Genomic DNA, 14009 nt, shown 5'->3' on the forward strand with positions numbered 1-14009 from the left:
TCATGTTCCTAAAGATGGTCCCTGGAACAGGTTTATAATTCCTCTTTTTCGCTCTCCACTCAGCTCCAGTCCTGCAACCCTACGTCACCTTTGCAGCTCTTCTGGGATTCCTGGCCTCACTCAAGGCAATAGCACTGGTTTACTCAATGCAATCATCTGGCTCTATCTGCATGGCTCCCAGTTAAAAAGAGTGCAGAAATTAATGGTATATCACAAGCAAAACAAAACATAGCCATTTCCACTCAGTCACTGAAACAAAATTGTTGAAAAATCACACACAAACAAAAAGTACATTTTGTGTGCCCGAAATGCCAACTGACTGGCTAATTGGCTGATTTAGCCATCACTATACAATGAACAATCTCATTAAACCCTGTTGACTACCACTAGAAGCTAGAATCCCCACTCCATTAATTATGAATCTTCATTAAAGGAAAAAAAAAGATTAGTTTAAGGTTGTAAGCTACTGCCCTGATAGCTAAACTCTCCGCGATGGGTTTAAAACAGTTACCATTTTATAATGGTCTTTTCTGACTCAAAGCAATGCTCTGTCTCCAAGGTGACAACATATTTACACTGTAGCCATGGACACCACATGTATCACTTTGTGCATGGCATTCAGTGACTTGCAAATCAAAGAGGCTTCACTCAATGATGTCAGATGAGCTCACAAAGTCTTTCACAAACCTGGCAAAAATGCAATAATAGCAAATCCCACAAATCAAAAGATAAGGGCACAGCACCAGTCATAAAAGATGCTGACTGACAGAAAAATCGATGTGTATCAATAGCTTGGCTTCTGCATAATAGCTGAGTGTAATTTCTCATTTTATTAGAGGGAACCATGGGTCCCTTGTAGAATTATACTCTGCTGCTCTGTTGTCCCTAGGAGGGCATTGGGTGCATGGCGTGAGGTGAATGATAAGCATGTCCCTTGGCCTGATGATATGATATTTCCAGCCAGGTTATCACAGTTGCTCCTCGTCCTACAGCAGCTCTGACTTTGTATTATTGAGCTGGGGCCCTCCAGCTGTTTAGAGTGCTATATTTCAAGTAATTGAGTTGTGGGGTACGAGAGTCCAGCTAGAGTGTGCATGTTTAAGTGTATATTAGAGTGTGTCTCTATATGTGTGTGTGTGTGTGTGTGTGTATGCGTGTGTGATAGATGTTTTGACTGACATGTCAAAGGTAATTGAGTTGTAGGTAAGACATAGTGATCTTGCCAGCTGTCAGTCTCATATAAACGGAATCCATCAGAATGCAGTACATCCCATAACCTAAAGAGACAAATACAAATGTGTGTCTATGTGTGTGTATGAAGGAGCTATTAGCTTTTCCTTTTTGACCACAGAGCCTGAATTATAAATGGAGTTTGAACACTGGAAGTCGATCTGTTCAAGTTGAAAAAATGCAGCTTGTCATGCTGGTCTAGGTGATTTTGCCTAGAGAATGTCAAAATTCTACTACAAACTTACACCTGAAAATCAATATATTGATTATCTAAATCATTCTTTTGCAATAATTCCTCTACCTGCATACAGTTTATAGGCTGTTATCACATTTGTGCCATATTGGTGATGGTCAAATTATAACCCTATTATACAGCTTTAATGCTCAATATCACCAGTGTCAGCTTTCCTACCTCAACAATAATACATAAGATTAACCCTATGCTTAAATACTTTATTTTATATTTTTCATTTTACACAGTCCAACTTAATTTTGGTATGGTGTTTTTTTGTTTGTTTGTTTTTTATGTAACATGATTGAACGGCATGCTTTATCTAAGGGTTTTGATACTGACTCTGACACCACAGAATCAAATCAACGAACCTCAAGGACAGAGCTGAATGGCCAACAGCTGTGCTAGTCTGCACATAATCTGTCTGTCTCCTACAAGGTCATACTGAGTGTGAGCAAGATGTTAAATAGAGCAACACCGACAGGAAACCCAGGAATATTATATTATATTTGCTTTTGCTTCATATTTCCCATGTCATGATTTTATGTCATGATTCGTTTAATACACCATTATAGGGTTGTATGTAAAGTCATTACTAGTGCTGCTACATATAATCACAATCAGTCAACTCAAATCTTTATTAATTAGTTATCTTGTCTTTCCTCAATTAGTTGACCTCACCTTATACAATCAATTGGCAGAGCCCAGAGCTGAGTCATTTTCCCAGGTAAACAGGAACTCAGATGAATATTGTGTGCACGTTGACCATGGATGTCTGAGGTTGACATGTTTTCTGACCTTGTTGTTCTTTTATCGAGGGACATTTCATCCAAGGACATTTTTCTCAGCACCTCACCTGTGAGCAGAGCAGAGTGTTACGGTTGTCACATCTACAATTTGACCTACTTTTATAGGCTGTGAAATGTATTAATTCGGGTTCCACCACCAACACCTGAAAAACTCCTGATGAAAAACTTATTTTTTAGTGCTTTTGTGAGCTGCCATGCTACCATGGGCTGTCAAGATATATACTATATTATGTTGGGATAATGCTTTAAGAGATTAATGAATTTACTTCTGATACCAAATTTTTCAGCAATGCAGCTTTTTGGTAGCCTGGCTAACCAGACCCCGTCTCAATGGTCTGGAGAGGAGCCGTTCATTTCCTCGTATTTGAGGCGGGATCAACGAATGTCGATCAAATGCTTGTGTACACTTCTGGACAAACTTACAGTCAATCATATCAAAGATAGACGATGACGTATTCAGAGCCTGTAGGGAGCAGCGTGAACACTTCCTTTTTATGAAGGATAAATCGTGTAGCGCAAGTTTTTGTTCTATTTTCAAAGTGAACTTGCCTTCCAATTTATTTAGCATACAATCTACTGCTGCTTCAAATGGTTGCTGCACCTCCGTGGCCGCCATGCTGGATGTAAACAGAGTCGCCCTGAGCCCGCCTCACTGTTCTGTGATTGGTTCCTTATCTCAGGGGAAAATGTTGTTTTGGTGGCCATGCTAACTTTCTGAGCAAAGTTGAATGTCGCTGGAATGAGACCATGGGTATACCTAGGCTAGCTTTTTGGTACCTAGTGCTGACTCTTGCAGATCTGTTTGCAACATCAACAACTCAACAATAACACACAAAAAAAACAACTTCCTGTATTTTCTTTGTGTCATGCATGAATGATAGCTACAGTTCCCAAAAGAGGAATTGTGTATTTTCCCAGCGTTGAAATCAGGTACATATAAATGTCAGGATACCCGATTCCTGGCCAATGTCCGTGGACCACTTGGTCTTTGGTAGCTTGTACAGATCATTGTCGAGTCCAATTGTCCTTAATTTGATCCGATAATCCATACTTTTCCTGGTCTTGCTGTGTCCACTGCTACACTACGCCATGTTGAGGGAGGTTTGTTTTGCCACTCAGTCTGACTGAGAGGGGCATGTCCCGGGGGGGAAGTGACGTAAACGCATACCCTCTATATATATATTTCAGTCTATGATATATTTGAATGCTATTACCAGTGCTGTTACACAGTTCATTGTTCATATTCCAAGAAGAGAGCTTTTGCTTTTACTGTTAAATAAACTTCCACTTAAAGTCCCCCTACACTCAAAAATATGATTTCCTTCAATTGGATGTTTGAGTTTCATTGTGCATAATCACGTATGTGCAGAGTTTGACACTAGAGAGCTGAAAGAAACATTCATCGCCAGAAAGAAGAAGTATGGGTGGCCCTGTGTACATAATTTGTGACATCACAAATTATTTGCAGTCAATAGCAGTCCAGTATGCAGCTTACATAAGTGTGATGTGGAAACTTGAAGCCTCCAGTGCACAAACACTGAGAATAGAGTACAGTCTAACACTGTACAGTGAAGTAGGAGGCATGTTGTGTTCAGCAGTTAAATAGCCTACCTGTAATAAAAAATATTTATATTTTCATAGATTCTATTGTAATGAGGGAGAAGGAGTGGATATCGGACATAAATAATAAGTATGTTTTTATGCTGAAACATATCTGTAGACGTAGAGGATCTTTAAAAGCATGTTTTAAGAATTATGTTCTTTCTAAGAGCAGCACCTGCTGGACAAAAATTTAATTGCACATAAAATGGTTACCACTAAACTTCAGATGACTATTTAATGTCCAAGGTGTTGTGTTGTACAGTACATGACGTTTTAAATCATACATGATTGAAATTTAGCTCTCTTTACTAACTAATCTTACACTATGTGTGAGCTGAACCGCGTGTTCGTTTAATAAAGTAATAGGAGAAGATATTCGGTCTCAATATGCCATTTATTTAGCAGTAAATGAACAATACAGAGCTCTGGGTCAAGATCTTCCTATCCCTGACGAACAACAAAGTGTGTCAGTTCACGAAGTGTGACTGACTATGCTCTCCCTGACCCAGTCTTATATACAATACAAAATGATTATGGAATGTATAATGTGTTGTGTTCTGATTGGTTGTTGATCTGACTCCATCCTTGCATCCTCACATTCCAGGATCTTCTGACTTCATGTGACTCCATCCGACCCCCTCGAACAGCGTCCGATATAAAAAGATATTTCTTGTTTGAAACTTATAGAACACAAAGCATCCTATATCTTATGCCTTCAGAGATAGCCCCCCTTGTTGTTTTCATATTTTCTTTGCATTCAGAGACAAGTAGTTCTTTGTCATAGTTAGTAGTACATACTGGTGATAATCACGTCTTTGCAAAAGTTCAACTCTCTTCTATGCTTTTCCACTCAACACACAATTTACTGTTTTCCTAATATCACACACAGCACCACATTACCATATGAAGCAAATAATAAGATACTTCATCACATTAGCTGATACTTTAACATTTATCAATTCATAGCATATATTTACACTCTCTGTAACAACATGTCAACCAGTATCTCAACCCGCTGCAGCATTGTGAAGCACAGGTTTTACGCGGAACCTTCTTTCTTGTCCTAAGCTCAACACGGAGCTCTTGGCGGCTACATCAGGGATGCTAACCAGCTGTGCTGCAGCTAGCCTCGCCGGCTCTCGCTGACAGTCACTCACCTCGCGTCCTCGCCACTTAAACTTCTACTATAAATTAGTTAACTGCTACAGAGCTGAATGACAGTGGTTGTGCTGTTTGTGTGTCACTGTTTTGCAAAAGAGTCATGCAGCTGATGCATTAAAAATGAGAGAAGGGTGAGTATATGGCTGCATTATTAAGCATTGATGAGTTAACGCTAGGTAGCTAGCTAACAGTGTCGAGAGCACTAGCTAGCTAAAGGATAGCTTGACAGTTAGCATGCCTTTTACCGAGCTAAATCGGTTGGGGAAGTAGATTCAAAGCTTGATTGATTGCTGAATTGCTGGTTTGACACTCTAGAAATATAATGCTGGGTGATAGCTCACGTTAAACTGTAGTTTCAATTCTCAACTCAGCTAACGTCAGTGGTGTGTTTATCTAGGCTGGTAGTTGTTGTCACTACTTAGTCATTAATTTATCCTCAGGTTTTGGCCATCTAAAGTAACTTTGCCTGGTGCTGGAGAGCCCAGGCACTGCATTATTAACTAACTTTAGTAGGTGTTTTCAGTCAATTGGTGCCAATTGTGAGTGATTGTGCAATTGTGGCCGTCACATTCAAGATCAACATTTATTAATCGGCATTTCTTAGTACTCGCATACATTTAAAATAAATTCTGTCTCCCCCAGACTTAAACCAGTGTACTTGCAAATTTAAACACACTTCGTTACTGAAAGTATACTTAGCAAATCTATTAAGAAAGTTTCAGAGACTTAAATGTATGTAACTACACATACAAGCTACACAAAAGTATAAAAAGGCTTCAATTAGCACTTCTGGGGTATCCAGCAGTAATATGTTAAACTGAAGGCCAGACTGAGATCAAAGTCCAGTAAACACAGGATGGTGACGGAGAGTGCTGTCACCAGTTAGATGAATGGTTTGAGGGGCTCAACCAGTAGCACAGAGGGCCTTTTGGGTTATGAGGATTGTTAAGGCTCAAAAGTTTAAGTAGAGCTGTTTAATTTAATCTCATAAAGGCTATGTTGCAAATGTTAAACGTCAGGTAACAATGTGATTATTACAGCTTCAATTAATAATGTTGCTTTGGAATAATTGAATTTTAATCATGTCATCATAATAATCAGTTGAATATTATTATGCCTATTTTTGTCATTAAGTCATTTATTGTGTAAGAGTAAAATATTTTTGTACATTGGGGTTTTTTGACAATTAAGTAAAATCTTTCATTTTCACTTTGTGCTTGGGTAACTGATGGGAAATTTGACATTTCATATGAATATATTAAACAGTTGCAAGTAGTTAATTATAGCTTTTCTTGTTCATATAAATTTGTATTCCACCACTTTCTCTTACCTTCTCTCTTTGGTTCTCTCTGTATTCGCAGAGTGCGTGTTGTGTGACTCAGCTCTTGTTTAGTGATGGAGAAGCCCTGGAGGCTGTGGGGGGCAATGGAGCGGTGTACCCTGACTCTGGCCTCCTGGTCCTGGGGTGCCTGTCGTGTCTCCCTGTTGGCCCTAATCCTAACCTTTCATTTATATGGAGGATTTTTTCTCCTAGCTCTCATCCTAGCCTCTGTGGCAGGTATCCTCTACAAATTCCAGGATGTGCTCCTCTACTTCCCCGACCAGCCCTCCTCCTCTCGCCTTTATGTCCCTATGCCAACAGGAATCCCACATGAGAATGTGTACATTCGCACCAAGGATGGTGTGAAGCTCAACCTTATCCTTCTTCGCTACACAGGAGGGGACATGCCTCCTGGAGTCACCCCTGGCAATCAAAGCAGCCCCTCTTCCTCCGCTCCACCTACCATCCTTTATTTCCATGGTAATGCAGGCAATATTGGTCACAGGGTGCCAAACGCTCTGCTGATGCTGGTCAATCTGAAAGCCAACGTAGTGCTGGTGGACTATCGTGGCTATGGAAAGAGTGAGGGTGAGCCCAGTGAGGATGGGCTGTACCTAGATGCGGAGGCCACGCTGGACTATGTCATGACCCGTCCTGATCTGGACAAGACAAAGGTGGTACTATTTGGCCGCTCATTAGGTGGTGCTGTGGCCGTGCGCTTGGCATCAGCCAATCCCCACCGTGTAGCAGCCATTATTGTTGAAAATACGTTCCTCAGCATCCCACACATGGCAGCAACACTCTTCTCCTTCTTGCCCATGCGCCTGCTGCCCTTGTGGTGCTATAGAAATCAGTTCCTGTCCTATCGGCAGGTGGCGCTGTGCCGCATGCCTTCTCTGTTTGTTTCCGGTCTGTCAGACCAGCTCATCCCACCAGTCATGATGAAACAACTGTATGAGCTGTCTCCTGCACGGACTAAACGTCTGGCTATATTTCCAGAGGGCACACACAACGACACGTGGCAGTGTCAGGGCTACTTCGCTGCTTTGGAGCAGTTCATAAAAGACCTGATGAAGAGCCATGCCCATGAAGAGAGTGCTCAGCCCTCTGCTAGTGTCACCATTATCTGAAGGGACTGACTACAGGTTATGGGGCTAGATGAAGGAAAGGCTGTCACAAAATTGTCGAAACTGACTAAATAGATTTTTGGGAAGAATGTAAATTTTTTTATGCTTTTATCTGGGTTTTTATTTTATTTCACTCTTTTTACCTTTCTGTAAATGTAACATTTTTGTCAAACTGATATGACTAATTCAATTGTTTGAGAAAGGGAAACATGCCCTCATAGGTTATTTTGTGTTTCAACTATGAATGCATGTACTTGTGACCTTTTTATGGAGCCTGAGCATACATGCTCACACTGAAAGACATGTCACAACCATAAAAGAATTAGCTGTGGTGCGCCTTCTGAAATTAATTACAATCACTGATACAATTGCGCAAAGTATAATGATCATATGAGGACCTACGGTATATTGGTGACAACAGATTACTACTGCAATTAAATTACACTTCTGAAATATAAAATGAGACATATATATATATATATATATATATGTTTTGTCAATACATTGCACTTTTTTTCAAAATTGTAGTTTAATCTAATCTTCTGAGCAATACTTAGAGGAACATATGGATGGTTTTTTTTCTTTCCCCCTTTGGTGAGGAAATAATATCAGCTTGGTATGTCATGACATTGTTGTGAGATATATATATATATGAGGTCCAAGTTTGTCCCCATCAAAAATAAGTTATTTAGATATTTTTTCTTGTCAAACTTCTTGTGTTTCTGGGTTTCTGGGATAAGCTAAAGATATTCTTCCTGTTACTGTGTCCTGTTGAAACACAACTAGCTCACAGGATTGTCTGTGCTCTTAAAAATGGTTGAACTAAGGAGCATTTGCTGTGTGTGTGTGTAGTCTGTCTTGATTCAGCACTGTAACATGCCCATATGAAATGACAAAAGGTTAGCAGATGTTGTACTCCTCCTGTCCATTCTAGCTGTGGACAGAGTTCAGCTAAAGTGAAAAATGAGGCTTTATGAGGTTTCAGCAGTCTGAGTTAGCCAAATTAAGTGGATGCTTTCCAGAGTTGAGCTGCCTCTTTAATGCAGAATTCACTTTTTGCATCAGAATTTCTCTTCTGCAGATTGACAAGAAACACTCACTGGTTTTGTTAAACTCACACTGTTGTAGCCTTATACTAGCTTCAGTTGAACTTTTTCCACAGTATATTTCTAACAGCTATTATTGACAAGATTATGATGACTACTAACTCTTTCAATGTACATATGTGCATGACAGTATTGTATCAAGATAGTCTTGTAAAATCTGAATCTGTCCTTATTAATTATTGGAAATTAAAATGAAAACTTTTTAACAAACGTTATTTGTTATTATCATGAGCATAATAATTCTCATTTGGAAGTTTCCAGGTTCTCGTCTCACCCCGTGCGTATGTGGCAAAATGGCTTTACTCACTTGGAGGGCTTTTAATGAGCTAATTAACCTTTCCTGCATGTCTTCCAGGGGATGGAGCAGAGCCTGACAATTTAAAACACTGTTATCTGCTCATGCTTTCAAAATGCAGCACGCTGCACTGCAGAGGTATCAAAGCCATCGAAATACACAACGGATTTCCTTAGCCATATGTGATACTGTTTGTTCAACAGTATGCTAAACAAAATTAAACACCAAAAGACCAAATACGTTTGTGTCAGTGTGTTAACAACTTGAACAATGGTGTAAAGGCTACTATGAATGTAAATTGTGGTCTTAACAGAACAAGTGTGCTTTATAAGAAATAATGTACAGATGATCTTTTCTCCCTTTTTTGTGTGACATCTTCCCAGCAGTGGCACTGAACGATTTGACATTTTTGTAATATATCTAACCCTATGATCTGTTAGATGCAGTTTTATTATTTTTACCCATCATATGCTGTCACATTGTGCAATCTGATTTTGTATGTGATTACATACTCCTGTCCTTCCACTCGCTGACTTTTACACACTTACTCTGCTCTTTATTGCTTTGCACCCTCCTTTCATTTAAGAAAAGTTGTAGAAACTTGACATCATTCACTTGATTATATTGTTTTGGTGGCTGGCCTAATGCAAAATTAATAATAAATAGAATATTGTGTTGGTTTTTATCCTGAAATGTGTTGTTACTGTCAAGACCCTGTTGTTGAAAAGAAATGGAATCAAACTGAATGTCTGTTCATTTTTTACAAAGCAAATCATTTGCTAGGTATTGTGCGACTGCACTGTGGAGCATACTTTTATATGTTCTTCTGATTGTTAATAAAGTGGAATGAATGCTGTTGAAAGTGTTGGCATAGTGTGAAATTTGTGAGTTGCGTTTGCGAGCTGGCATGTTATTATGTTGAGTCTTGGCAGTTTTTCTGTAATGAGCCTGCGCAGTGTTGCCATTAGTTCTGTACATTTACCTTGACTTGCAGTGACTCCACATTGAAGAAACATTGATGGGATATTTGAACAGACATCTGAATGACTCATCATTATCTTTAGTATGAAGCAATCCGCTTAAGGAATTTTCCATTTTAGAGTTGTTTCTTTTCTATTTCAGAATAATGTCAACTTCTTTTGTAAGCACACATTTTCACTTTCTATTTTCTGTACTGTAACATGTAATAAAATTGATACATGAAAACTGCTTGTCATGTTGGATTTTTCTGTATTATCAGTACACTTTTTGCAATGTGCAATGTAATAGTAGCCTAATTAAAAAAAAACAAAAAAACGTGTTTCCACCACTTCACTTTTTACATTCTGGGAATAGCCGTTTGGTAATTTATCATTGTTACCATTTAAAGTTGAAGTCAATTTTGTACTTCCTTTTTTCAGTACTTGTTGACTTCTCAAGCTGTCACATTCAAATATAATGGTGTCATTAATAATACCAATTTCCCCTTGGTCTCCCCAAACATCCTTATCCAGACTGTTATTCATCCTACTGCCAAGATTGTCATCTCCCAGTTTTCTACTATTTCTATAATTATTATATCAGTTATTCGTTAGAACGTGGGAGAAGCTGAACTGGAGTTTGTCATGTTGAAGGAGCAAGATAAAGAGAAAGGGAGAGAGATTGGCCAGGCAGGAAGTTGTGTGAGTGTGGTTAGCTGAGCGGAACAATAGAGGGGAAGCTGTTATGCCCTTTTTTGTACTGTATTCATTCTGCGTAGTCCTTCAGTCTAAACTGGAACCGGTTACTGAAGGACCAAACTGAGAGTTAAGGAAATCAGTGGAGCTTTGTAGGAAGAAATTAAGGTAAAGCTGGGTGGTCTAAGCAATCCACTGATGACAGGAACAGACATCCACCATACCTAGCCAGAGTCTGTCAGAACAGAGACTGCGCAATTCAGGCACGAGACCCGTCATGTTACCAGTGTGAGACTGTATGGGACCCGCAATGGCAGTTTTAGCAGGTGTGCAGTCTGGACAAAAGACAGGTGAAGGGAGGCTGTCCTGGCCAGTTTTCCTGCTGACACTAGCTGCAGTCACCTCCTCTTCTCTTTCAGCTCTGTCTTTGTACCAACTGGTAGCCCTCAGAGCTGAGGTAGAGGGACTCAAGTCAGAGGTTTATCGCAGGAGAGAAGAGGGACAAGAGGTCAAGCACGGAGGCCAGGTGAGAGACAGTTAGTCCTTTAGCTACATAGCAGACACCCTGATCTGAGCAGGGTTATAAAGACTTACAAGACATTGTGTTTCACTCGTGTATATTGTTTTTCTAAGGATTGTATTGTGTCTGTACAGACTGAGAATATAAGTAGCAGGAGAGGCAGCCAGGAGCCGCTGCACCAGCCAGGCTCTCAACAGGCTTTCACCCACACAAGGAGGAAAAGAATGGTCTCTGGAACAGAGACATTAGGTAAGACACATTAGCCTACACCTGAGCCTGGCAGTTGACTATTCAGGAGATGTTGCAACAAAATTGAGTAATATAATACATGCGACCAATTCCTTTTCCAGTAAGGTGGAGATGAAGGTCTGATCTACAATGTATTTCTTCTTATTATATTTCCTATACCATTGTCAAGTTAAGTTTATTAATACAGCCCAAAATGACATGTTTGTCTCAGAGGTACATACCGAAACAAAACAGTGTCCCCTTTAAAATACACATGCCAAGTGTGAATGACTCATCAGCTTTGGTGACCATGTGAAATACAAAATGCTCTGCAGCAGTAACAATGTTTAGATGTGTGGTGAGATAACACCATAGTCGCAGTCAATGTGTTACTGTGTTAACCATGAGTTCAAGCAATTTAACAAACCTTGGTGTGTGCAGAGCACCAACATTTAAGCTGCTGCCGGGTGTCGACACCATCAATGGATTTTGCCAAAAAAGGAAAAGGGGAAGGAGCAGAAGAAAAAAAAATTACAGCCATGAAATAAGCAAAGTGCAGATGGTTAAAACAAAAAAGAAGATGCTGGCCAGTTTTGACATAAATTTCTCTTGTGTTTTGTCACAGTTTCTCAGCCTTGCCTGCAATTGCTGGCAAACAACAGCAGGAAAACCTTCATTAAAGGTACAGTATATACAGTATACTTTGCTGATTTGTATAAGTTTTTTTTTTTTTTTTGGATTTCAAAAATATATAAAAGTATTCATTAACATTTTGCTTTTTGAAATGTATTTTCTTTTGGATCTAGCAAGCTTATGTTAAATAAACCCATAATTATAAAATAATTGTTTAGGTAGTGACTCACTGATTGACGATTACAACAGATCAACTTTTTTGATAGATGTGCAGCTTTAAGTGATTTGACATGTTTTTATAATGTCATGTCATGGACCAGAATTTGCCCTGGAGCCACACACAGGTATCCCCTGGCAGACTGGGCTGAGGAGAGGCTCTGCCTTGGAGGCAGACAGAGACAGCATATTAGTCAGAGAGGAGGGTTTCTACTTTGTGTACAGTCAGGTAGGTCTGTTTGTTGTCATTTCATAGTTTTTCCACAGGGGGGTACTGCTGAACTGTGAGGAATCAGTCTAATACACTCAGTGCAAGAAAAAGGGTGTGCTCTGCTCAAGCACTGCTGTTGGTTAACAGACCTTGAAGTAACGTCAATGATGCATGTGTATGAAATAAATCTCTATATCAGTTTGCACTTTGCACACTGCTGCTGCATATTAAAACTCAGGCAAGCACCAGACCTTCTAGATTGAACCCTGTATTTCTGATATGCTCAGGTCTATTACATGGACACCACCTTTGCAATGGGCCATGTGGTGATTCGGAGGAAGAGGAATGTAGTGGGGGACGAGCCTCAGTATGTGATCCTGTTCCGCTGCATCCAGAATATGAACCCCGAGTACCCTTACAACACCTGCTACACAGGAGGTCAGCCTGTGTTTTTGTTTATGTCCTGCTATGCTCACCCTTTTTACAGCAGCTGCTACAGAAGGTCAATCTGCGTGTTTTCCTGTTTAGTCAAGCTGAAGCATGTGTGTGTGTGTGTGTGTGTGTGTGTGTGTGTGTGTGTGTGTGTGGATGAAAAAAAGAAAATTCCAGTAGTGCATAATACCATATCATCCTTCAGGTATTGTGAAGCTGGAGGCCGGGGACAACTTGGAGCTACTGATCCCTCGGTCCACAGCTGACGTGTCCCTGGATGGAGACGCCACCTTTGTGGGTGCTGTCAAACTGGCTTAAAGAGTGTCACCTTGCTTTGGACCCGGGGGACTCTGTTGTGGTGGGAAAGAGCTGGCGTAGTGGGAGGAAATGGAGCAGCGAGGCACAGTTCTGGTGACCTCGCCTGACTGGTTATTGTGAGAAGAGTACAGGAAGCAGCCGTTTCTGCACTGGCTGAATGAAAGACTGAGACTTTTGCTGATGGCACCGTACTCTTGAACATCTTCCGGCTAGCTATATTACTGTATGTTTTTTTCTACCACATATCAAGACAAAACATAGTGTTTTTCTTCACATACACATGGCAACGTCTTCTACTCTTAAATGTATCAATCAATAATGTTTCATTACTGTGTCACTGACATAGTTCTTCTCATATGCTTTATTTCTGATTTACTATCTGAATGTCACGGTTTGATTTACGTTTACCTGTATATGTCTCATTGAAATAAAAATCCAGATGCAATAGAATGACAATTCTGGCACACGAGATGACATCATTTGCAATCATGGTGGAGGATGTTGTTCCATTATTGGCCACAAGAAGGAGAGACTTGAGTGTAGCATCCCGCCAGGCAGCAGAGAAAATCAGGTAAACGATTGACAAGCAGTATAGGGAGATGATGTCTGCACATTCAAAGGAGCCGAGGATCCCCAATGAACCAGTGAAATATTCTTAATGGATAATTCTTTGCTTTATGCTAGTGGCAGTGGATTTCCAGTCAACTTTTTCATGACTCAAAACCAAATCTCATAACTAAACGTTCTGTGAATTCTGTGTATACAGTACACATACAAAAGTGAGTATGCTATGAGGTGTCAGAATCAGTCATTTTTAGAGTACGTTTGCATACAGTAGGACTTGGTGATAATTCAATATTTTCTGAAAAGGAATAATGATGATCACATGTTATCAGATAAACATCGGTTGCAT

The 14009-nt window shown here is 40.0% G+C and overlaps 2 protein-coding genes across 2 annotated transcripts; both read left to right on the forward strand.

The window, feature by feature from the left end:
- Positions 1-4987: 4987 nt before the first annotated feature.
- On the forward strand, positions 4988-8414 carry abhd13 (abhydrolase domain containing 13). Its single transcript, XM_053329058.1, has 2 exons — positions 4988-5165; positions 6396-8414. Exon 2 carries the CDS (start codon positions 6430-6432, stop codon positions 7483-7485), a length of 1056 nt encoding a protein of 351 aa, XP_053185033.1. The 5' UTR covers positions 4988-5165; positions 6396-6429; the 3' UTR covers positions 7486-8414.
- A 2377-nt stretch (positions 8415-10791) lies between these two features.
- Positions 10792-13547, forward strand: tnfsf13b (TNF superfamily member 13b). Its single transcript, XM_053329063.1, has 6 exons — positions 10792-11064; positions 11193-11307; positions 11912-11968; positions 12240-12364; positions 12634-12784; positions 12984-13547. Exons 1-6 carry the CDS (start codon positions 10837-10839, stop codon positions 13094-13096), a joined length of 789 nt encoding a protein of 262 aa, XP_053185038.1. The 5' UTR covers positions 10792-10836; the 3' UTR covers positions 13097-13547.
- Positions 13548-14009: the final 462 nt, after the last annotated feature.

The sequence above is a fragment of the Scomber japonicus genome, chromosome 11 (genome assembly GCF_027409825.1).
Source record: "Scomber japonicus isolate fScoJap1 chromosome 11, fScoJap1.pri, whole genome shotgun sequence".
Lineage (NCBI taxonomy): Eukaryota > Metazoa > Chordata > Actinopteri > Scombriformes > Scombridae > Scomber > Scomber japonicus.